At 43.9% G+C, this 25341-nt stretch overlaps 1 protein-coding gene across 6 annotated transcripts in view; it reads left to right on the top strand.

The window, feature by feature from the left end:
• Positions 1 to 23397, top strand: part of SBNO1 (strawberry notch homolog 1) — a 79350-nt gene extending 55953 nt beyond the window's left edge. For all 6 annotated transcript variants that reach the window (XM_073021203.1, XM_073021202.1, XM_073021201.1 and 3 more), the window contains 8 exons: positions 943 to 1017; positions 1917 to 2063; positions 2188 to 2282; positions 2376 to 2468; positions 7286 to 7423; positions 9415 to 9491; positions 14173 to 14366; positions 16464 to 23397. In XM_073021203.1, the coding sequence (XP_072877304.1) occupies positions 943 to 1017; positions 1917 to 2063; positions 2188 to 2282; positions 2376 to 2468; positions 7286 to 7423; positions 9415 to 9491; positions 14173 to 14366; positions 16464 to 16606 (962 nt within the window). In that variant the 3' untranslated portion in view covers positions 16607 to 23397. The remainder of the gene's footprint in view (positions 1 to 942; positions 1018 to 1916; positions 2064 to 2187; positions 2283 to 2375; positions 2469 to 7285; positions 7424 to 9414; positions 9492 to 14172; positions 14367 to 16463) is intronic.
• The last annotated feature ends 1944 nt before the right edge of the window (positions 23398 to 25341 follow it).

Genomic DNA, 25341 nt, shown 5'->3' with positions numbered 1-25341 from the left:
CTGTCTCAGGGGGAAAAAGAAAAAGACTCCTTGATTTATTTCTAACTTCTTAAAATTACAGGTTATGGCTAGGCGCAGTGGCTCACGCCTGTAATCTCAGCACTTTGGGAGGCCAAGGCAGGTGGATCATTTAAGCTCAGGAGATCAAGACAAGCCTGGGCAACATGGAGAAACCCCTTCTCTAAAAAAATTACAAAAAAATTAGCCGGGCACAGTGGTGCACGCCTGTAGTCCCAGCTCCTCAGGAAGCTGAGGTGAGAGGATCCCTTGAGCCTGGGAGGCAGAGGTTGCAGTAAGCCAAGATGATGCCATTGCACTCCAGCCTGGGCGACATAGTCAGACCCTGTCTCAAAAAATATATAGATAGATGGATAGATAGATAGATAGATAACTTGTTTATTATAAGTAATGACAATAATGTTGCGGCCTGGTACAGTGGCTCACACCTGTAATCTCAGCACTTTGGGAGGCTGAGCTGGGTGGATCTCCAGGTTAGGAGTTTGAGACCAGCCTGGCCAGCATGGCGAAACCCTGTCTCTACTAAAAATACAAAAATTAGCCTGTAGTCCCAGCTACTCGGGAGGCTGAGGCAGGAGAATTGCTTGAACCCGTGAGGCAGAGGTTGCAGTGAGCTGAGATCGCATCCTGCGCTCCAGCCTGCGTGACAGAGTGAGACTCAAAAAAAAGAAAAGAATCTTAACATGTATAATGAAGAGAGTTAATGTGGTCCCCTTAACCCTCCTTCCATTCTCACCTTCTTAGGTCACAGATGACAGTGTGAACAGGGGCAGTTCTCTCCACATTTTCTCCATGTTTATATAAATATCAAGGTTTTTTTTTTTTAAATGGCATGATGTTACTTGCAACATACTTTTCTCACTTAGTGGTACATTGTAGACATCCCTTGTAATTTATGAGTCAGAGTTGATCCTGTTCTTACAGATGTTCGACAAGGACTGATAGGAGTTGGTCTGATAAATGTAGAAGATCGCTCGGGAATTCTTACTCTCGATAAAGGTACTACTATTAACTTTGTGTAGGCACATAACTGTTGCTATAGTATTAAAGTCCATTATGACGTATGCTTTTGAGCCAAAGGGGAAGCTTCATGTTCTGAAAACATTCTGGGTGGTTTTGGCTGCTGTGGGACTTGAATCCGCGAGGCAGAGGTTGCAGTGAGCCAAGATTGCACCACTGCAGTACAGCCTGGGCAACAGTAGAGCGAGACTCCGTCTAAAAAAAAAAATTGTTTGGGCATGATGGCTCATGCCTGTAATACCATTACTTTGGGAGGCCAAGGCAGGCAGATCACAAGATCAGGAGTCCAAGACTATCCTGGCCAAGATGGTGGAAACCCATCTCTACTAAAAATACAGAAATTAGACAGGCGTTGTGGCAGACATCTGTAATCCCAGCTACTCGGGAGGCTGAGGCAGGAGAACTTGAATCTGGGATGTGGAGGTTGCAGTGAGCCAAGATCGCACCACTGCACTCCAGCCTGGGCAACAGCAGAGCAAGACTCCGTCTCAAAAAACAAAACAAAACAAAAAATTATTGAAGTCAGGGGTGGAGCCTAGACATTTGTAGTTTCCCAAAGCTCCCAGACATTCTAATTGTGCCGCTACAGTTGAGAATTCAGAGTTGGAGAGCTTTCTTATGTACCGAATTGTGTTTATACTTTCCATAAGTGAGACTGAAGATGCAAAAATTCAGTTTGACAAACCTCTTTTGAGCATATCCTGCAGTGGTGCTAATTCCTAGAGAGAGAAATGGGCAGATTACAGCCTTGTGAGGACAGTGTAAGAGTAAAGAAGGAAGACTTTTAGAAGAGAAAGTGGGACTCGAACTAAGCCTAGATGAATAAAAAATTTTTAATTATTTGAATGCATGAAAACATTCATCTTTTGTCTTTACAGATTATAACAACATAGGGAAATTCTTAAATAGAATTTTAGGCATGGAGGTACATCAGCAGAACGCATTATTTCAGTATTTTGCGGACACACTTACTGCAGTTGTTCAAAATGCCAAAAAAAATGGAAGATACGATATGGGAATCTTAGGTAAGTAGGGAAAATATCCTTCCCAACGCCCCCAGGGAAAATGTGGAGTGGAGAAATTCTTTAAATGTGTGTACCTGATAAAAATGTTCTTTTTACATTTATGTGTTTCTTTCTCTTGTTCAAGATCTTGGTTCTGGAGATGAAAAGGTGAGGAAAAGTGATGTTAAAAAGTTTCTGACTCCAGGGTATTCAACCTCTGGCCACGTAGAATTATACACAGTAAGTTTAGAAAATGTTGTGCATGTGGAATTATCGTCTTCCCATGAGATGCATTTACAGAAATGAGTTTAAATTTTGTTGTTTCTCTTACAGATTAGTGTAGAGAGGGGAATGTCATGGGAGGAAGCTACCAAGATTTGGGCTGAGCTGACAGGACCAGACGATGGCTTTTACTTGTCATTGCAAGTACGACTTTTCCTTTAAATGCTATTCAGATATATAATACTTTTTAATGGCCAATATTGTAATTGTCTCTGCACTTTGTACCTGTTTCCCAGTTGTGTTTAGCTTTCTCTGTTTTGGTAATTTATCGTTGTAATTGTGGGTTTGTCCATTTGTATTACGTTTTTACTTAATGCATTTTAAAGGATGTTATTAGATGCGAGTTTAGAATTTTATATTTTCTTTTTTTCTTTTTCTTTTTCTTTTTTTTTTTTTTTTTGTGAGACAGAGTCTCGCTGTGTCGCCCAGGCTGGAGTGCAGTGGCCGGATCTCAGCTCACTGCAAGCTCCGCCTCCCGGGTTTACGCCATTCTCCTGCCTCAGCCTCCCGAGTAGCTGGGACTACAGACGCCCGCCACCTCGCCCGGCTAGTTTTTTGTATTTTTTAGTAGAGACGGGGTTTCACCGTGTTAACCAGGATGGTCTCGATCTCCTGACCTCGTGATCCGCCCGTCTCAGCCTCCCCAAGTGCTGAGATTACAGGCTTGAGCCACTGTGCCCGGCTTCTTTTTTTCTTTTTATTTTGAGACAGAGTTTCACTCTTTGTTGCCCAGGCTGGAGTGCAATGGTGCGATCTCGGCTCACTGCATCCTCTGCCTCCCGAGTAGCTGAAATTAGAGGCATGTGCCACTAGGCCTCGCTGATTTTGTATTTTTAGTAGAGACAGGGTTTCTTCACATTGGTCAGACTGGTCTCGAACTCCCAACCTCAGGTGATCTGTCTGCCTCAGCCTTCCAAAGTGCTGAGATTACAGGCGTGAGCCACATCACCCTGCCTAATTTCTGTATTTTTTGTAGAGGCGAAGTTTCGCCATGTTGGCCGGGCTGGTCTCGATCTCCTGACCTCAGATGATCTGCCTGCCTTGGCCTCCCAAAGTGCTGGAATTATGGGTGTGAGCCACCACGCCTGGCTGAATCCTTAACATTTTCTTTATTGTTTTTATTTTTTTTATTTTTATTTTTTTAAAAGATGGAGTCTTGCTCTGTCGCCCAGGCTGGAGTGCAGTGCCCCAATCTCAGCTCACTGCAAGCTCCGCCTCCTGGGCTTACGCCATTCTCCTGCCTCAGCCTCCCAAGTAGCTGGGACTATAGGCGCCCGCCACCTCACCCGGCTAATTATTATTATTATTATTATTTTTTTTTTTTTTTTTTTTTTTTTGAGACGGAGTCTTGCTCTGTCGCCCAGGCTGGAGTGCAGTGGCACGATCTCAGCTCACTGCAAGCTCCGCCTCCTGGGTTCATGCCATTCTCCTGCCTCAGCCTCCGGAGTAGCTGGGACTACAGGCGCCCGCCACCTCGCCCGGCTAGTTTTTTTTTTTGTATTTTTTAGTAGAGACGGGGTTTCACCGTGTTAGCCAGGATGGTCTCGATCTCCTGACCTCGTGATCCGTCCGTCTCGGCCTCCCAAAGTGCTGGGATTACAGGCTTGAGCCACCGCGCCCGGCCCCGGCTAATTATTTTTTACATTTTTAGTAGAGATGGGGTTTCATCGTCTTAGCCAAGATGGTCTCAGTCTCCTTACCTCGTGATTTGCCCACCTCAGCCTGCCAAAGTACTGGGATTACAGGCGTGAGCCACGGCACCCGGCCAGCATTTTCTTAAATTAAGCATTTTTCATAAGACAGAGACTTGCTTTAGTCTTAATAATGCTTTATATCTTGAAGACTCATTTTTCAGTTAGTAAAACAGCTGCATTATTTCAGTTATGATTTGTCTCTGTGGACAGAACTAAGGGGTGTGTGTGTGCACACATAACTATACATATATGTATAGATACTTAACAGTATCTTGAGTTTCATACTGACTTACTTTAGACAACATAGTTTTTATTTCACCAGTTCTCTAAGATATTTGGGGTTGTTTTGTTTTTGTTTTTTGAGACAGAGTTTCAGTCTGTTACCCAGGCTGGAGTGCAGTGGCGCGATCTTGGCTCACCGCAACCTCCGCCTCCCACGTTCAAGCGATTCTTCTGCCACAGCCTCCTGAGTAGCTGAGACTACAGGCGTGTGCCACCACGCCCAGCTAAGTTTTTTAGTTTTAGTGGAGACGAGGTTTCACTATGTTAGCCAGGATGGCCTTGATCTCCTGACCTCATGATCCCCCCGCCTCCACCTCCCAAAGTGCCAGGATTACAGGCGTGAGCCACTGCACCAGGCCCCTTCATTCCTTCTTAAACTTACTTCAGTTTAGAAGCGCCAGGCTAGATTTATTCCACAGGCCTAAGCTGTTGATCCTTGATCTAGAGAAAAGCTCTCAAAGGATCTGGCTCCTAGTTGAGTTGGGGTTTTCTGGTTTGGTTTTATTTTTTGTAATGGGATCTCGCTCCCACTGTCACCCAGGCTGATATGCAGTGGCGTGCGTGATCACGGCTCACTGCAGCTTCAACCTCCTGGGCTCAGACAGTCCTCTCACTTCATCTTCCTGAGTAGCTGGGACCACAGGTACACTCCACCACACCTGGCTAGTTTTTTTGTTTTTTTGTTTTTTTTTTTTAATGCGGTTGATATCTCACTGTGTTGTCCAGGCTGGTCTCAAACTCATAGGCTTAAATGATGCTCCCACCTCGGCCTCCCAAAGTGCTGTGCCTTGGTGGTTTTGGGGGTTTTGAAATACTGATGGAACTGTAGGTTGATTTGCATGTCATTATAAGAAACGATACAGATAAACATCTTGCATACTTTTACCAGTTCCCCCAGTGGTAATATTTTTCAAAACTGTATTGTGATACCACAACCAAGATGTTGACATTGGTAGAATTCACGTATTTTACTTGGCTCTCCCGCATAGGTGCCATTTTGATTGGTCCACATAGGGTGTTGGTTATTGTTTTCAGGACACTCTCGAACTCCTCCTGGGCTTGATCCATCCTCTCACCTTGACCACCTGAATGGCTGGGATTACAGGCATGCACCACTGCACCTGGCTCTTGGTTATTAGTTTTAATTTGAAATTATTGCCAGAATATCGCTGTTGGTAGATTGTGATGAAAATCATGATCCCCAGCTTCCCTTAGGTTGAAGGATGTGGTAATACTGGTCCTTCATTCTCTGCGTGGCAACAGGTGGCTGGGCATGAGGAGTGGTGGCCCTAGAGACCTCATTCCTGGTCTTTGTTTACCTTTGAACCTTCACTGCATTAGGCCACCATACTTTTCAGTGTGTGTAACCTGTGCTGCCATTAGGAAGTCAATGTCAGAATCGCTTTCCACTGTTCTGTGATGATGTATAATTAACCTGACACTGTCAAGACAGAGCCCATTCTTAAGTGTCTAAACACTATCCTGTAAGTATAGGTTTGGATGTTTCCTGTCAGCTGATAAATAATTTTAAATATAATCTTCACCTTAACCATTGTTTTATGACTTTACAGTAATTATATAAACAATGTTTCAATTCGTTGGAAAAAGTAAGAGACCAAGGGTCTTTAGTATTCATGAAGAAGAAAGTAAAAGATTATGTTTTTTATTATAAGAATTAATATAAAAAGTTAATAGCCCCACAAACAATGATTTATTGTGTTAGAGGGCTGGGAAAATGGTTTTACTTTGAAACTTTTCTTTTTCCTTCCGTGTTGCTCCAGAAATGATTGTTTAGAAGCTGTTCAGTCTTCATTATGGAAGAAATGAATTTTCCAGTTGTTCTTCCTTGAGTTAAATGGAGTTTTAAGAGTAACTCCTTCCTCTTAAAGTTTCTCTCATAAATCCAACTTTAAAAAGTTAAAAGTAGGCCAAGCATGATGGCTCATGCCTATAATCCTAACACTTTGGGAGACCAAGGCGGGCAGATCACCTGAGGTCGGGAGTTCGAGACCAGCCTGGCCAACATGGAAAAACCCTGTCTCTACTGAAAATACAAAATTAGCTGGGCATGGTGGCGGGTACCTGTAGTCCCAGCTACTTGGGAGGCTGAGGCAGGAGAATCGCCTTGAACCCGGGAGGCGGAGCTTGCAGTGAGCCAAGATCGTGCCACTATACTTCAGACTGCTGACAGAGCAAGGCTCTGTCTCAAAAAAAAAAACCAAAAGTTAAAAATACATACCTGGATTCCAACATTTCTCTAATGCTTCCCTTTCTTCCATTTTTACCTCCATATATGTGGACAATTTGTTCAACATTTTTGCTTTCTGCTGCCATAGCTTTGCTGTTTACCGAACACTTTATCAGGTGATCTCTCACTTTGCCCTTCAAAACCCTGTGACATCAGGAAAGGCAGTACTGGCAGAGTAGACAAGTGCAGAGCACTGGGGCTATCCAAGGCCTTAGCTTGGAGAGGCTTGAATTCTATTGTTAACCTGAAAGGAGAGTAATATTTATTTTTCCATTTTACTGAAAGATATTTAAAAACATACAGCAGAGCTAAAAGAACTTTCTCTGAAGACCCCTAATGCCTGCTACCTGCATTCTACTGTTAACATTTTATTACACTTGATTTTTCTTATCTCTCTGAGGCTGCTTGACTGGGATTCCAGGTACAGGAAATAAAAGAAGCAAAATGATCTGTATTGGACATTTGTGCATTAAAGCTAATTCCACATAGTTTTCTGAAGATAACTTTGGTTTTTAACCTTTGTTTTAGCCGGAATTAAGGTCCAATAACTGCCCTTTGGGTGTGGCCATGTTACAGTCTTTTAAACAAGCAGTTTTGGTGTTTTTTGAAGTTACCTATCTATGTACTTACTTAGTGTTACAGTCTCAAGTGATTATAGATGCTGATGTGATGATACAAAAACATGTCTTAAAGTGTGTGTTGTAAAATCTTTATATTTTGTCATTTTCTTTAAACAGATAAGGAACAACAAGAAAACTGCCATCTTAGTTAAAGAAGTGAATCCTAAAAAGAAACTTTTCTTAGTTTATCGACCAAATACTGGGAAACAGCTCAAATTAGAAATTTATGCTGATCTAAAAAAGAAATATAAGAAGGTATTTTCTCATTTGTACTTTATATTATATAAGAACACTTACTTTGGGCCAGCGTAGTGGCTAACACCTGTAATCCCAGCACTTTGGGAGGCCGAGGCGGGCAGATCATCTAAGGTTGGGAGTTTGAGACCAGCCTGACCAACGTGGAGAAACTCCGTCTCTACTGAAAATATTAGCCCGGGATGGTGATGCATACCTGTAATCTCAGCTACTCGGGAGGCCAAAGTAGGAGAATCGCTTGAACCCAGGAGGCGGAGGTTGCAGTGAGCCAAGGTGGAGCCATTGCACTCCAGCCTGAGCAACAAGAGTGAAACTTCATCTCAAAAAAAAAAAAAAAAAAAGAATACTTATTTTGGCTGGGCGCGGTGGCTCATGCCTGTGATCCTAGTACTTTGGGAGGCTGAGGCAGTTGGATCACCGGAGGTCAGGATTTCGAGACCAGCCTGGCCAACATGGTAAAACCTCATCTCTACTAAAGATACAAAAAATAATCAGGTGTGGTGGCGCACGTCTGTAGTCCCAGCTACTCAGGAGGCTGAGGCAGGAGAATCGCTTAAACCTGGGACATGGAGGCTACAGTAAGCCAAGATTGCTCCACTGCACTCCAGCCAGGGTGACAGAGCAAGACTCCGTCTCAATAAAAAAAAAAAAAAAAAAAAAAAAAAAACTTGGCCGGGCGCGGTGGCTCAAGCCTGTAATCCCAGCACTTTGGGAGGCCAAGACGGGTGGATCACGAGGTCAGGAGATCGAGACCATCCTGGCTAACACGGTGAAACCCCGTCTCTACTAAAAAATACAGAAAAAAAAAAACTAGCCGGGCGAGGCGGCGGGCGCCTGTAGTCCCAGCTGCTCGGGAGGCTGAGGCAGGAGAATGGCGTGAACCCGGGAGGTGGAGCTTGCAGTGAGCTGAGATCCAGCCACTGTACTGAGTGAGACTCCGTCTCAAAAAAAAAAAAAAAAAAAAAAAAAAAAAAAACTTAAATATATTGAAATTGTTTAAGATAGTTTTTCTAGGTATGAAATTATATTTTCCTCTTTTTTTTTTTTTTTTTTTTTTTTAATGAGGTCTCACTATGTTGCAAAGGCTAGACTGGTCTGGTCTCATGGGCTCAAGCAATTCTTACTACACCTCTGCCCCCCAAAGTTCTAGAATTAACAGGTGTCAGCCACCGCACCCAGCCTGGTTTAAGGAAAATGTCACCTTTTGTAATGCTGATATCACAGTCTTAATGTTAGCAGCGTTAAGAAACTTCTAGGGTGCCTCCTTCTGTTGCCCAGGCTGGAGTGTAGTAGCGCAATCTTGGCTCACTGTAACCTTCACCTCACGGGTTCAAGTGATTCTTGTGCCTCAGCTTCCCAAGTAGCTGGGATTACAGGCATGTGCTACACACCTGGCTAATTTTTTTTTTGTATGTTTAGTAGAGACGGAGTTGCGCCATGTTAGCCAGTCTGGTCTTGAACTCCTGGCCTTAAGTGATCACCCGCCTCGGTCTCCCAGAGTGCTGGGATTATAGGCATGAACCACCGTGCCCAGCCTAAAATGATTATTTGAAATAGCTTACCTCTTCAGTAAAGGAAGCTTCCAGTGCTAATCACAAAAGTTAGAATGTTTAAAGCCCTTCTCACTACCTCTTAGTTTTATTGTGAGGATGCCTCTATGTATGTATTTTGCAATGATTTATAGAAAATAGTAAGCGACCATTTTTCCTAACATTTACTATTAGGTTTTATTAATATTACCTTATATTATTATTTGTAGCCATTCTGATTTGAAAACAAAGTTAAGTAGTTATTTGAAAAATGTATTGTATAAGAGGAACCAGCATGACGGAACTTTTCAAATGGCAGTCAGATTCAGTTAATGGCAACGGTAAGGCTTTTTGTGTAGAGATTATTTTAAATTGGTTGCCTCTTAGAATTATAGACGAGACTAGGTAACCAGTTTATTTAAAGCAATACTGTTTTCAGTGAAATTTTTCTCGTTTTTACAGGTCGTCTCAGATGATGCCCTGATGCACTGGTTAGATCAGTATAATTCATCTGCAGATACTTGTACTCATGCTTATTGGTTAGTATTTTCATGTTTCCTACCATGTTTTCCAAATTTTAATTGAGATTTAAATACACCTTCACTCTTTACCAGTATGTCCTCATGAATTAACTAACAGATTAAGTATTGTCAGGCGTGGTGTGTTCCATCAGGGATATTTACTGGATGGTTGTAGTTTATGTACTGTTGATGAAACTGCTTATGTACCTCCTTACTCTTCACTGATGCTTTCTTATTTCCAGCCAAACTGTTGTCTGGCAGCATGACTTTAACAGTCATCCTTCATGTTAGAACCTGCTTTTTCATGGCCGGGCGTGGTGGCTCACGCCTGTAATCCCAGCACTTTGGGAGGCTGAGGTGGGCGGATCACCTGAGGTCAGGAGTTCAAGACCATCCTGGCCAACATGGTGAAACCCAATCTTTACTAAAAATACAAAACAATTAGCCAGTGTGTGGTGGCGGGCGCCTGTAATCCAAGCTACTTGGGAGGCTGAGGCAGGAGAATTGCTTGAACGCAGAAGGTGGAAGTTGCAGTGAGTCAAAATTCCGCCCTTGCCTCTAGCCTGGGTGACAGAGCGAGACTCCATTTAAAAAAAAAAAAAAAAAAAAAAAAAAAAAAAAATCCCAGCACTTTGGGAGGCTGAGGCAGGCGGATCACCTAGGGTTGGGAGTTCGGGACCAGCCTGACCAACATGGAGAAACCCCGTCTCTACTTAAAAAAAAAAAAAAAATACAAAATTAGTTGGCTGTGGTGGCACATGCCTGTAATCCCAGCTACTCAGGAGGCCGAGGCAGGAGAATCGCTTGAACCCGGGAGGCGGGGGTTGCAGTGAACTGAGATCGCGCCATTGTACTATAGCCTGGGCAACAAGAGCAAAACTCTGTCTCAAAAAAAAAGAAAACACTTTTTCGCCCTCCTTCTGTCACTCTCCGTGTTTTTTTTGTTTGGTTGGTTATTTCAAAGGACAGTCTCATTATATCACCTAGGCTGGAGAACAGTGCAGCCAGTCATAGCTCACTGCAGCCTCACACCCCTCCCATCTCGGCCTCCTGAGTAGCTGGGCTCTTTTCTTTCTTCCTTTCTTTTTTAAAAAAGCTTTACTGGGCCGGGCGCGGTGGCTCAAGCCTGTAATCCCAGCACTTAGGGAGGCCGAGATGGGTGGATCACGAGGTCAGGAGATCGAGACCATCCTGGCTAACACGGTGAAACCCCGTCTCTACTAAAAATACAAAAAAAAAAAAAACTAGCCGGGCGAGGTGGCGGGCGCCTGTAGTCCCAGCTACTCCGGAGGCTGAGGCAGGAGAATGGCGCGAACCCGGGAGGCGGAGCTTGCAGTGAGCTGAGATCCGGCCACTGCACTCCAGCCCGGGCTACAGAGCAAGACTCCGTCTCAAAAAAAAAAAAAAAAAAAAAAAAAAAAAAAAAAAGCTTTACTGGTGTCCCAGATCTAGGGAATGTCTAAGAAACCAGGGAGATGCCCAAAGTTAACAGCACAGCACACGCAAACTTTTGTTGTTGAGTCTTGGAGTGCTTCTTGCTGTGCCCCCTCACCCCTTAGCTTGCAGTGTTCACTTTGTGACCTCGTATACTCTCATATCTGCAAATCATAGTTTTCTCCCTCATTAAGTAGTTAATGCTCTTGCGGTATCTGACCCGCTTCATGAAAAGGAATATAAGGTGTAAATGAATTTTAGCCTGAGGGGTTTTTTTGTTTGTTTTTTGATGGTTTGGGCTCCTTCTGTAGGTGCATAAGTTGCCTTTGATGTGAGCAGTGCTTTTGGTTTTCATTATGAGAGTAAATTAGTGCCACTGAAAATTAGAAAAAGTCTGTAAGATAAAATGTTTTAAAAGGTAGGCCAGCTAGGCGCCATTGGCTTGCCGGGAGTCCTGGCACCTTGAGAGGTCAAGATGGATCACATGAGGCCAGGAGTTTAAGACCAGCCTGGCCAACATGGTGAAACCACGTATCTACTAAAAATACAAAAATTAGCAGGGCATGGTGGCAGACGCCTGTAATCCCAGCTGCTTGGGAGGCTGAGGCACGAGAATTGCTTGATCCTGGGAGGCAGAAGTTGCAGTGAACTGAGATCATGGCACTGCACCCCTGCCTGGGTGACAGCGAGACTCAATCTCAAAATAAAAAAAAAAAAAAGTTTTAAAAGTTAACCTACAAACTTTTTTTTTTTTTTTTTTTTTTGGAGATGGGGTCCTTGCTCTGTCTCCCAGGCTGGAGTGCAGTGGCACGATCTCGGCTCACTGCAACCTCTGCCTCCCAGGTTCAAGCAGTTCTCCTGCCTCAGCCTCCTGAGTAGCTGGGACTATAGGCGCCCACCACCATGCCCAACTAATTTTTGTATTTTTAGTAGAGACAGGGTTTCATTTCACCATGTTGGCCAAGCTGGTCTCGAACTCCTGACTTTGTGATCTGCCCACCATGGCCTCCCAAAGTGCTGGGATTACAGGCATAAGCCACTGCACCTGCCCCTAACATTTTCTAAAACATTTCCTCTGGGGACAGTGCAGTGGCTCCTAGCACTTTGGGAGATCACGATGAGAGGATTGCTTGAGGCCAGGAGTTTGAGACCAACCTCCTCAACACAGCGAGACTCCATCTCTACAAAAAAATTAACTTAAAAAACAACAAACATTTGCTTTGAGTTACAGTAAGAAAAGTGTCCTATACGTGTATGTTTAACACTGTGTGTATTAGATTCATCTTGAATTAGTACTAACCAGAAGGACATCTTTATTGATGAATTCTGAAAATAATTTTAACCATAAAACATTGGTGGTATTTCTCCCTTTTTCTCATTTCTTCTTAAACTTGCATGTAGCCTCTCCCTCCCCTCCCCCCCCCTTTCCGTCCCCCTCTAGATTGCTGAGTCCTTCCCACTAATGTGATTTAGAACCAGTGTATCAGTAGTTTCATGATATAGAAATAACTGGCAGGATCTTTCTCCCCAGCCCTTCTTTTGTTTTCACAGGTGTTGCTTGTTTTTTCATGGCAGGATGTCTCAGAATCTTTTTTTCTTTTTTAAACAGAGGGCTTGAGTGCAATGGCACCATCTTGGCTCACTGCAACCTCCACCTCCCAGGTTCAAGCGATTCTCGTGCCTCCACCACCTGAGTAGCTGGGATTACAGGCATGTGCCACCACACCCGGCTTTTTTTTGTTGTTTTTTTTGTTGTTGTTGTTGATACAGAGTCTCCTCTGTTGTCCAGCATGGAGAGCAGTGGCACTATCTCGGCTCACTGCAAGCTCTGCCTCCCAGGTTCACGCCATTCTCCTGCCTCAGCCACCCGAGTAGCTGGGACTACAGGTGCCTGCCACCAAGCCTGGCTAATGTTTTGGTATTCTTAGTAGAGACCAGGTTTCACCATGTTAGCCAGGATGGTTTTGATCTCCTGACCTTGTGATCCGCCCACCTTGTCCTCCCAAAGTGCTGGGATTATAGGCATGAGCCACAGTGCCCAGCCCACACCTGGCTAGTTTTTGTATTTTCAGTAGAAATGTGGTTTCTCCATGTTGGCCAGGCTGGTCTCAAACTCCTGGCCTCAAGCTGTCTGCAGGCCTCAGCTTCCCAAAGTGCTGGGGTTACAGGCATGAGCCACCATGCCTAATTATGTTAAACTTTTTGTAGAGATAGAGCCTGGCCATGTTGCACAGGCTGGTCTCAAACTCCTGAAGTCAAACAATACTCCCCCCTCAACCTCCCAAAGAGCTGTGACTACAGGCGTGAGCCATCATGCCCGGCTAGGCTAGCAAGATCATTTTATAAACTAGCAATACTACAGTAAAATAATGGATGTTAAAATAACTAAAATGCTTCAACAGATAGCAAACACAATAAATTCAACCCTTTTTATAGGGAGGCAGGCCCCTGAAAAAATTGTGGTTTTAAAAATCAGCACTGAGGCTGGGCGCGGTGGCTCAAGCCTGTAATCCCAGCACTTTGGGAGGCCAAGACGGGCGGATCACGAGGTCAGGAGATCGAGAGCATCCTGGCTAACCTGGTGAAACCCCGTCTCTACTAAAAAATACAAAAAACTAGCTAGGGGAGGTGGCAGGCGCCTGTAGTCCCAGCTACTGGGGAGGCTGAGGCAGGAGAATGGCGTAAACCCGGGAGGCGGAGCTTGCAGTGAGCTGAGATCCGGCCACTGCACTCCAGCCTGGGCAACAGAGTGAAACTCCACCTCAAAACAAACAAACAAACAAAAAAATCAGCACTGATACCTTAAATTGGAAATGATAACCCAGTAGGCCAACAGAATTATAATCTAAGAAATAGTAAAGGCAAATACTGCTAAAACATTGTTTATTTGAAACTTGTGGCCGGGAGCGGTGGCTCACGCCTGTAATCCCAACCCTTTGGGAAGCCAAGGGCGGATCACCAGAGGTCAGGAGTTTGAGACGAGCCGGCCCAACATGGCAAAACCCCGTCTCTACTAAAAATACAAGAAAAAAAGAAATTCCCAACTACCTGGGAGGCTGAGGCAGGAGAACACTTGAATCTAGGAGGCGGAGGTTGCAATGAGCCAAGATCGTGCCACTGCACTCCAGTGTGGGCAACAAGAGTGAAACTCCGTCTCAAAAAAACAAAAAGAAATTGGAGTTGACCTTGTAAACCTTTCAGAAACGTGTGTCTGTGTGCATATATAGACACTCACATATATGTATTTCTTTCACATTTTTCTTAGGCGCGGCAATTGCAAAAAAGCAAGCTTGGGGTTAGTTTGTGAAATAGGTCTTCGTTGCCGTACATACTATGTATTATGTGGTTCAGTGCTGAGTGTCTGGACAAAAGTTGAGGGTGTTCTAGCATCTGTCAGTGGCACAAACGTGAAGATGCAGATTGTGCGGCTAAGAACGGAAGATGGGCAACGGATTGTAGGTGAGTCTAATTTTTGTTTTGGTTTGAGTTGCAGGAAAAAATCAGATCTGACTTTTTTCTCATTGCTAGTATCTTAGCTCTGTTTTACATGCATTTAACATCTCCTCCAGTAGTGAGTATGGGACCCGTTTTATTTTTCTTACAAGGTTGAACAGAAGTTAAGCCTTCAAACAGACATTGTTGGTTCTGGTTGAAGTTATGATATGGTCATCTCTTTGATGCTGCTCTCAGCCGCTCTTGCTCTCCTTCTCTACTCTTGGTGGCTGTGCAGGCTCCCTGGTGTGAAGACAGTTCAGTCTCTTGCCCAGGAGTTCTCCATTGAGCTAGCTTAAGACTCTGGAACTCAAAAGCCACTGTGCACAGAGGATGGCTTGGTGTCCTGCAGGGAGCAGGGGCAGACTAGGCCAGCTGTTCCCACTGTGTGCTCAACCACAGGTATTCAGGAAGCAGGCCAGCAATTGAACTCTGTTTGCTTATCTTGGTTTCACTTACAGCAGCCTTCTTCTACCACGAGTTGCATATCGGCTGTTCATGGGCCAAAATCAGTCCATGGGGTTTTTTTTTTTTTTTTTTTTTGGACACTTGAGTGTTTTGGGATTTTGTAGGTTTTCATTTGAATTAATTTTTTTTTTTTTTTTTTTTGAGACTGAGTCTTACTGTGTTGCCCAGGCTAGAGTGCAGTGGCGTGCTCCTGGTTCACTGTATCCTCCACCTCCTGAGTAGCTGGGATTATAGGCATGCACCACCACACTCGGCTATTTTTTGTATTTTTTTAGTAGAGGTGGGTTTTCACCATGTTGGCCAAGCTAGTCTCGAACTCCTGAACTCAAGTGATCTGCCCGCCTTGGCTTCCCAAAGTGCTGTGATTATAGGTGCGAGCCACTGCGCCTGACCTCATTTGAATTAATTGCCAACATTTAAAAAAGAGGTTTGATTTAAAAGTTTAGGTTTCCAGTTCCAAAAGCAGCCCATCAGCTGGACATGGTGGTTCACACTTGTAATCCCAGCACTTTGGGAGCCTGAGGCAGGAGGATTGCTTTAGCCCAGGAGTTTGAGACCAGCCTAGGCAACACAGTGAGACCTTGTCTCTATTTAAAAAAAAAAAATTAGGGCTGGGCATGGTGGTTTATGCCTATAATCCCAGCACTTCAGGAGGCCGAGGCAGGTGGATCACGAAGTCAAAGAGATCAAGACCATCCTGGCCGACATGTTGAAACCCTGTCTCTACTAAAAATACAAAAATTTGCCAGGCATGGTGGCACGTGCCTGTAGTCCCAGCTACTTGGGAGACTGAGGCAGGAGAATCACTTGAATCGGGGAGGTGGAGGTTGCAATGAGCCAAGATTGTGCCACTGCACTCCAGCCTGGAGACAGAGCGAGACTTTGTCTCAAAAAAATATATATATGCATGCAATTTATCTGGAACATTGAGCCTTCAATCCCACATGCAGGACTTTTAAGTTCCCTTAACCAGCACCCAGAGAGTATCCTTTCCAGTTTACTAGTATCTACTCTTCAAAGTTTACCTATTTCAGTTAGCATTTGAATTTGCAGCTTTTTTTCTGTAGTCTTTTTGGTGCATTAGTACATGACAGAAGTGACATTTGCATGTTTGTGGAGCTTAAAAAGATAATACATAGAATAATATTCTTGACCTCCTATTAAAAAGAGAATAATAGATTTTGTGGGGTTTTTTTTTTTTTTTTTTTTTTTTTTTTTTGAGACGGAGTCTTGCTGTGTTGCCCAGGCTGGAGTGCAGTGGCATGATCTCGGCTCACTGCAACCTCCGCCTCCCGGGTCCATGCCATTCTCCTGCCTCAGCCTCCTGAGAATAATAGATATTCTTGACCTCCTATTCTTCCAACAAGATGGCATTACACTAAACACATGCATATGCTTGGGTATTTGTGGGAAATGCGGTTGAAGAATCAGACTACATCTCAGTGGCCATTTCATTTATTAGGTAGTCGTTTTAATTTTTGTGTGAACTTCTTGTTCATTACGCTTAACATTATGCCTCATTTGGAATCTGCTGTGAAGCTATACAGCGTGGTTTCTTCTGGACACAACTTTATAAATTCTTGTTACGAACTACAGGTTTGATCATTCCGGCAAATTGTGTGTCTCCTCTTGTAAATCTCCTATCAACTTCAGACCAGTCTCAACAGCTTGCGGTCCAACAGAAACAGCTATGGCAACAGCATCACCCTCAGAGCATCACCAACTTGAGCAACGCATAAAGAACAGACAGGTTTCAACATGGATGGATCTGAAATGCTGTTGAAGCATATCATTTGCATAAAAATCAGGGACAGTTTCCAAAGAATTATATATTTTTTTCAGTTGTGCTCTCTCTAGTTAGTTTTTTTGGAAGTAAGGACAAACCTGGAATAGATAGCAAAACTGAAAATCAGCAGTGCTGATGGTGGTACATATGTCTTTCCTTTTGCTTCTCCCCTGGTACTTCCCATCTGCTTTTACTTTGGGTGAGCAGAGTCGGATGTGTGCGTGCGTGTGTGTCAGTCTGTTTGTGAGTGTGTTAAAGGCTACAGACCACAGTTGGTTTAAAATGCTTGGAACTTCCCAAACTGGCTTTACTTTATGTTTATACAGTGCTCAGGGTTAACGCAGTACATCCATGCCATTGCTGTGGGAGGTATCCCCGGATGCATGTGTTTTGAGTCTATAAATATAGAAAATATATATTGGTTTCTTTTTCCAGCTTAATAGGTTTATTAAAGCATGAAATGAAAGGTTGCATATCATGCATTCAGGTTATTCTCTAATTTTTGTTCTGACAGTGCATGTCTTTGAAAGCATGCGTAAACAAGATTAACACAGAATCGAGTAACAGAGAGAAACATTTGTTAGATGTACAGCATTGGTTATTGCATTTTTATAGTGTTTATACCTGGGTATTGCTTCAAATCCTGCAGACCCCTCCTGCCCCTTCTCCCTGCCCTAGGTTTCTGGTCAAGGTAATGAGTACATACATTTTTCTGTGATAAAACTCTTAAAAGTTAATTTTAATGTATTAATAGTATTCCTAATGTGTGCTGCAGAAATGGCTGTAAGCCTCTTAAATTTACATTTTCAACTTAAAGGTAGTTTTAGAAAGAAGTACAAATTGGCTTTCATCTTGCAAACAATCGTTTTTTACTTCATTATCTTAATTTGCTTTATCACTCATAAAAAGGAAACCATACTTGAGTTGTAGACAATGAGGAAACACTTGAGGCTTCTGCTGTATGTTTTTTTGTTACTGTTATTGTTGTTACTCAGTAACTTGAATATTGTTTAATGTGTTGTAAGACATTGTAGAGTTTATCTCAAGCTGTTAAAAATGGTAATGTACAAATGTGAATAGACACTTATCTGTATAATATGGGTAAGTTTTGTTTCGCCTATAATAGATGTTTATAAAAACAAGTGAGGGGACAGTTGGTCTTTTTATTTCGTTTTCTTTCTTTCTTTTTCTTTTTTTTCTTTTTTCTTTTTTTTGCTTACACAGGTTGCACTATTGAAAAATCGAGATTGTATAAACCTGGTAAAAAGCTGCAAGATGCCAAAATCTTGTAGATGTCAAATAAAAAGTTATTATACTAACAAGAAGTGGACTCTTGTTTAGGCCCTCTCTGGTGACCTTCAGAAGTAGTCTGTGACGGGGACTCAGCAGAACTTGTGTGTTGCCTCAGCATTCCAGGTAGCCTTATAGTTTGGCTTAAAACTTATCCCTAAAATTTGAGATGGCGTTGAGAGAAGGGGTGTAATGATAGTACTTCTGAGTGTTTTTTAAGTTGACTTGTTTGCTGTGTTAACTTTTTAAACTTCTTGCAGAATTGGGTGAGATGTGTGTTAAAACTGACAAACCTGGCTGAAAGCTTAGGGCGTTCATCCTCTTGTGTCTCCTTTAGCCTGAGTTTGGTTATGTCAAGCTTACCGTAAGTTTTCTTAGGATTTATTTATTCTTGGTGCCTAAAAGAATAAATTGAAAGTACTTTCTGTTCTTTGGCACATTTTGCCCAGTGGATGCAACTTCTATCCTCAGTCCAGTTCATATATCTCAGGCAGTGATCCATTTTATATCAGCCAGTTTTCCTTGTTAGGGCCACTAGACCCGGCTGGCAGCCAAGAGCAGCACTGTCCCCACCTTCAGCAGAACTTCTCAGCTCATGTGTGTGTTTTTAAAGCAGTAGTCAGCTTCCATCAGCAATGGAAGTGTCCCCCACTCCAGCAGAGGTACAGTTGCTGGACCTGAGGAAGGGAAGCATTACAAACCCTCCAGTGAGACAGAATGGCAGAGTTGGGAAGGATCTTCCCTCATAGGCTGTTGACCCAGCTCCTCTTTCTGTGTGTGAGGGCATCTTCGTTTTTTATGGCATTTTCAAAGCAGCATATGAGGATTCTTAGCATGCAGCTAATTGACAACCCCCATGGCCCATGATGTAATGTTTGCTCTGGACTAGCCATCTTGATACATAGGAGTGTATGTATATTAGGTTCTTTGTAGAACAGCTTTTTTTTTGTTGTTTTTTTCATTTAAAAGGCCTCTGAAAGCCCTCTCAAAACGGACCTCAAAAAGGCAACCAGTGTTGAATGGATGGGAGCTGGGGCGATGCATGCCCAGGCTGGTCATGGTGTGTGCAGCACCCAGAGAGTTGCACCCACCCCTTCTTCAGGTGGATATCCGACCTTTACACTGTGGTCTTACAAAAGTCAGCAAGTTCGGTTTGGCTGCCCTGTGGAACTTCGGCATTCAAGGTCCTCTTCTGTTAAAACCCAACTCTTGGCTGGGCGCGGTGGCTCATGCCTGTAATCTCAGCACTTGGGGAGGCCGAGACTGGCAGATCACTCGAGGCTAGGAGTTCGAGACCAGCCTGGCCAACATGGCGAAACCCCATCTCTATCAATAAATACAAAAAATTAGCCACTAACTTCTGTAAAATAGGTCCATTCATTGCAGGATCTAAGTGTCACACCTGACTTCAGAGGCCTTGTTTAACTAACCCCATGTCCTCTTTGCCTCTGCAATGCCTTTTTCTTCTTTTTAGCAATAGGGCTCTGAGCACAAAGATTTGATTGGAAATCATGTTCAGGTTTTCAGAGTTTACAGTGTCGGTTTTACTGAAAACCACTTTCAGAGTCTAAAGCAGCTCCGATGTTATCTCTGGGGGAATTAATGTTCCCCTAATTTAGCAACCTCCATACCACAAGGTCTCTATCTGTAGTTACTGGGATTATCCAGATACACTATCAATGATACAAATTCATAGATGTATTAATGCATTTCTTTAAACATGACTTGATTAAGAAGCAGATATGTTAAGCAGTTTTTTCTGCAGCTAAATTACAGTTAGACACTTCAGTATCTTCTCTACATGTGTATATAAATTAGTAAGAACCTGCATTCAAAGCAATGTAGTAGTGTGTGTATGTATCTATATATATATATTCTAACTCAGCACTTCAGAAGCCTTTTTGAGTTACAACAATGTTTTAGTTTGCTTCATCTGTAGAGGTAAAAGTTCTGTATTACCAAGCTCCAGAGGAATATGATATTTTACAGGCACAATTTTCTGGCTGTAGCCCCTGCGGCATTCATTTGCTGGCCTCCATGGGATGCTGTTAGAACAATTGTTAGCCGGCAAGAGAAGAAAGGGCACCAGGACAGCATTAACAGTTGTAGAATGGGAGCCTTCTTCCCTCTCCCCTCCACTTTCATTTTAGCATGAGAGAAAAAAACAATAGATTGGAAATGATTGTTGCATCTCACTTCATGAAAGTAGGGGCATAAGTTCCCTCTGGATACTTTTCTTGACAAGCAGTCAAGAGGAAGGTCCCCATACACATGTCGCTGTGTGATACTTGGTAGTTTCTGAGAATGGTGCTACATAAGCGTTGCTGTTAGGCTGGGATCCTATGAATGAATGTTCGGTTAGTTCAGGCTTCCCAGTGGCAAAGGCAGACACCGTGGAGATGGACATTTACTGACTCCCCTTCTTTGTGGCTTCGGTCTCCCTGGCTAACACCACACCTGTGCGTACTGGCTTGGCCCACTTTGCTGCAGAAACACAACGAGCATTTCATGTCAGCTACAGCTGAGAGCAAAAACTGCAAAAAAAAAAAGTCTCATTGGATGCCAGTTGTCTGATACAAATGCAGTGTCTTTTAAGTGACAGAAACACACCTAAATACCTGCAACTCAAGCTCGCTAGCATTTTTTTCTGAGTACTTGAGATAAAATCCAAAACCCACCCTCTAATTTTATGCTGTATTTATATATATGTACATAAATGTATATATATAGAAATGTCGAGTTCTTCTGGATTCTGAATGTAAATAATTCTTGTAAATTGGGACTCCGCCCACCTGTTTCTCCCTTTTCCCTCTTCCCTTCAGCTCTATTTATTCTTTTCTTGACTTTCCCATATGGGGCATCTTACAACTTTTTTTGTTTTTTGTTTTTTGTTTTTCATTTAGAAAAGTATGGAAAACTTTTCATTTAGAAAAGTATTTGTTCCTGTATTTTAGAATTCAGTTTTGCATCTTTGCTGTAGAATTGCTGTTTTGTGTTAATGTTTTTTACTATGTCTTATTGTGTTTTGCATTTTTATTGTGTGCAATGCATTGTACTGGGGGGATGCACTTGAGTGCCGTTTCTGATACTGACATTGTATGACTGCTCACGCTCCTTTATGTTGTTCTTTGGAAGCCATAGTGAGCCTGATGTTTTCACATTGTAAAAAATGCTTCCTGAGACTTCTTTAAGCTCCTCTAACTTCTTCAGTGCATTTGGGATCAAACTTAGCTCTTAGATCAGCAAACCTGACTTGCTCCTACTTTTGCAGTTTTTCAGGCCTTACCATATTTCTTATCTCTGGCTTCCCACCTGATAGGAAAATCTTGCAGATTTGAAACAGTGGTTTCTGGCCTGCTGCTGCAGCAAATTCCCTATGTTTATTTAAGAAGTTGGGCCTATACTTTTAGCCTACGAATAATGAGTGATACTTGCAATGAACACAGGTAGCCTGCTGCTGTTTATAACCTGTTGAGGATATTTATAGCAGGCAGGAGGCAGACCTAGGGTGTTATTGACAGGTGACTTTAGAGAATGTACATCGGCGGGGCGTGGTGGCTCACGCCTGTAATCCCAGCACTTTGGGAGGCCGACGAGGGCGAAGCACGAAGTCGGGAGATCGAGACCATCCTGGCTAACGTGGTGAAACCCTGTCTCTACTAAAAATACAAAAAAAAATTAGCCGGGCGTAGTGGCGGGCGCCTGTAGTCCCAGCTACTTGGGAGGCTGAGGCAGGAGAATGGCGTGAACCCGGGAGGCGGAGTTTGCAGTGAGCTGAGATGGCATCACTGCACTCTAGCCTGGGCAACAGAGCTAGACTCTGTCTCAAAAAAAAAAAAAAAAAGTGTGCATGAAGGAACAATTGTCCTCCAAAAGAGAGCCAAGCAACTGCTGTGGAGCCTCGTAGGCTGACTCTGCTGGAGGGTGAGAGGCAGGTGCCCACTGCAGCGCTGGCCCCTGGGGTCCCCGGAGCGGCTGTGCTCTCCACCCTTGTATCAGCCAGTGGATCTTGACTGTATCAGCCATAAGCCTAGAAGCAGAGCTGGATCGAGGTGTTTTTAATAATTGGAGTTGGGAAGACCCGGATGGCTCATGAAAATGGTGGTGGTTGGCACCTGGGAGGCAGACATTGGGTATTTGTTCACAATTTTGCACCTGTAAGAGCATGTTCCTTTATAGCTTTCAGGAAGGATTGCCGTGAGCGTCTTTGGGGCCTTTCATTCACGTACAAGTTTCATTCATTACTATTCAGCTTGGTAGACTTGGTGAAAATGTAAAAGCATTCCGTATTTGGATCAGTCTTGGGAACTAAATTTGTCGTGAATTGGGGCCTGTCACAGATTTCCTCCAGTGTGCATCCACCACTCAGACCCTCCTTGCTCAGTCTCCCTCTGGAGCCCATGGAGAAGCCGTGCTGTGGTTGGCAGTGCGGCCATCTGGGCTGCAGCAACATGGCAGGGTGCAGTCCAGCAAGACTGCCCTTTAGTGCAGGGCTAAGCTAGGAAAAGAAGCCCAAAAAAGCAGGTTCTTTTTGGTACTTGTAATTCAGGCGTCCTCCAGAGTAAAGGCCACTCTACAGGCCCCTGGTGAGAACCTGCCTGGCTTTTCCACTGTGGGCCCCCTAACTAGTACCCTGCCCTTGCGGCCCATTTGTGCCTGGGCAGATGTTTCTGGCCAGCAGACACTGAAGACCTTTTTGCTCTGACAGTATTTATGGCACTGAAGAGGATAAAGAAGCTTGAGCCTCTTTCTGACTCCCACTTTATGGGGCAGAGAGAGCTTTTTTTCTACATAGCACATTGCAGTCTCACCGCTATCAGAAAAATATCCTGTTCATGGTTTATACTGAATTTGCAAACTACTGATAGGAGTTTTCAATAACCACTTGTATCTTCCATCATCCATGAGAGGTGGGAAGAGGTACACTGTATCTCTGCAATAAAACTTTTGCCAGGTTCTACCTCCTCTGAGCAAAGGATACTTTTCTATGTAGGCGTAGATCATTCTCCTTTACTAATCTGACATGGTGCATCTGGAGATGTCTGATGGAATCCAAAGACAACTTGAAACAAAGGCGGATGTCAGCTCTTGGTTTGTTTTCATTTCGTTCTCTTTTAAATCTCCCTTTTGTTATCGCTCCTGTTGTAGCGTGTCCATCAGTGTGTGAAGGGTACGCCCTGTTCTAACGATACTGCATTGCTGCATCCAGCCTTTCGTGGGAGCGCAGTACGAAGTGTCCGGAATTGATTATCCTGACCACTTTTGATATGTAACTGAGAAATTTGGTCTCATGCAATAAAAATGTACTGGCTGCATTTTAGCAAGGTTTACTCTTGCAAGTAAAAACGATCAACCGTGAAGCGTAACAAATTCTGTATTTAGTTTCTTTTGTTGTTGTGGTTTTTGTTTTGTTTTTTGTTTTTGTAAGATTCTCAATAAATTAAATACAAGTCACTGGTTGTGCTTCCTTTGGGCGCTGTCTTCACAGATCTCATGAACATCTTCATAGTGTCTTTAAAAAAGTGTAAGTGCTGTCACCGTGCCTTTGCAGATGGCACAGGCACTGAGTCAGGGAGCCAACCAGGGTGGGGCGGTGCCCAGCCCAGGTGCAGTGTGTGGGCCCGGAGTGGGCTGCTGTCTCGGAGTGGGCTGCTGTCTCGGACTGGGCTGCTGTCTCGGACTGGGCTGCTGTCTCGGACTGCTGCGGAAGGTGGTGGGAGAGAGAAAGGGCTGGGATGCCAGTGGGAATCTGAGCAGTGTTTAGTGCATGGCTTGTCTAGGAGTTTTTCTGTGATGTTTGAAATACTTGGGAGAAGGATATTCAATTTTTAGCTTGAAATGCATAAGGGTATTCAATCAAATTTGTAAATAGCATTAATGGTTAGGGGGGATTTAACGAATATATGAGATAATTGAGCATTACTTGAGGAACAAGTCAAAAGGAGGGAGTGTTTTAACTAAAATTTGACTCAGTATTTTTGAGTTTGAAAACTGAAACAGGCTTTTAAATGTATAACCTTAATAGATTGGTTATTGGCCAGGCACAGTGACTCACACCTGTAATCCCAGCACTTTGGGAGGCCGAGGCGGGCGGATCACCTGAGGTCAGGAGTTCGAGACCAGCCTGGCCAATGTGGTGAAACCTCGTGTCTTCTGAAAGTTAGCTGGCGAGGTGGCAGACGCCTGTAATCCCAGCTACTTGGGAGGCTGAGGCAGGAGAAACTTGAACCTGGGAGGCAGAGGTGGCAGTGAGCCGAGATTGCGCCATTGCATTCCCGCCTGGGCAACGATAGCAGAACTCCATCTCAAAAAATAAAAAAAAGATTGGGTATTGAATTTGTTTTGGGGGGAGGGGTTTTTATTGTTTTTGTTTGTGTTTTGTTTTGAGAGAGTTCAAGTGATTCTCCTGCCTCAGCCTCCTGAGTAGCTGGGATTACAGGCACGTGCCACTATGCCTGGCTAATTTTTGTATTTTTAGTAGAAATGGGGTTTCACCATGTTGGCCAGGCTGGTCTCAAACTCCTGACCTCAGGTGATCCGCCTGCCTCGGCCTCCCAAAGTGCTGGGATTACAGGTGTGAGCCACCGCGCTTGGCTGTTTTTTGTTTTTGTTTTTGAGACAAGAGTCTCACTCTGTTGCCCAGGCTGGAGTGCTGTGGTGTGATCTCGGCTCACTGCAACCTCTTGTCTCCTAAGTTCAAGGGATTCTCCTGCCTCAGCCTCTCAAGTATCTGGGATTACAGGCGCCCGCCACCATGCCCAGCTAATATTTGTATTTTTAGTGGAGATGGGGTTTCGCCATGTTGGCCAGGCTGATGTTGAACTGTTGGCCTCAAGTGATCCACCTGCCTTGGCCCCCCAAAGTGCTGGGATTACGTGTGTGAGCCAATGCACGCTGCTGGGTATTAATTTGAATAAGAAATAATGGCCGCTTGTGGTGGCTCATGCCTGTAATCCCAGCACTTTGGGAGGCCAAGGTGGGTGGATCACTTGAGGCCAGGAGTTTGAGACCAGCCTGGCCAACACGGCGAAACCCTGCTTCTACAAAAAATATTAAAAAATCACCTGGGCATGGTGCCATGTGCCTGTAGTCCCAGCTACTTGGGAAGCTGAGGGGCAGGATTGCCTGAGTCGGGGAGGTGGAGGCTACGGTGAAACATGATTGCACCACTGCACTCCAGCCTGGGTGACAGAGTAAGACCCTGTCTTAGAGGGTAAAAGATGAAAGCGAACTTTGGATCGTGCCTCCGCCAGCCCCCTTGTGTTTTTCTGTTAAAATTCCAGGCTGCTTTGACCTTCCTTCCCTCAGGGTTTTGTTCTCCCTGAGTCTTGTTTTTGCTTCACCTTGGGTTGACTTGGCCCTGTTGACATTTGAGCCAAGTCATTCTTTGCAGTGGAG

Source organism: Chlorocebus sabaeus, chromosome 11 (assembly GCF_047675955.1).
Source record: "Chlorocebus sabaeus isolate Y175 chromosome 11, mChlSab1.0.hap1, whole genome shotgun sequence".
NCBI classification, from domain to species: domain Eukaryota; kingdom Metazoa; phylum Chordata; class Mammalia; order Primates; family Cercopithecidae; genus Chlorocebus; species Chlorocebus sabaeus.
The sequence above is the reverse complement of the archived record's forward strand: the minus strand, read 5'-3'. Positions and strand labels throughout refer to the sequence as shown.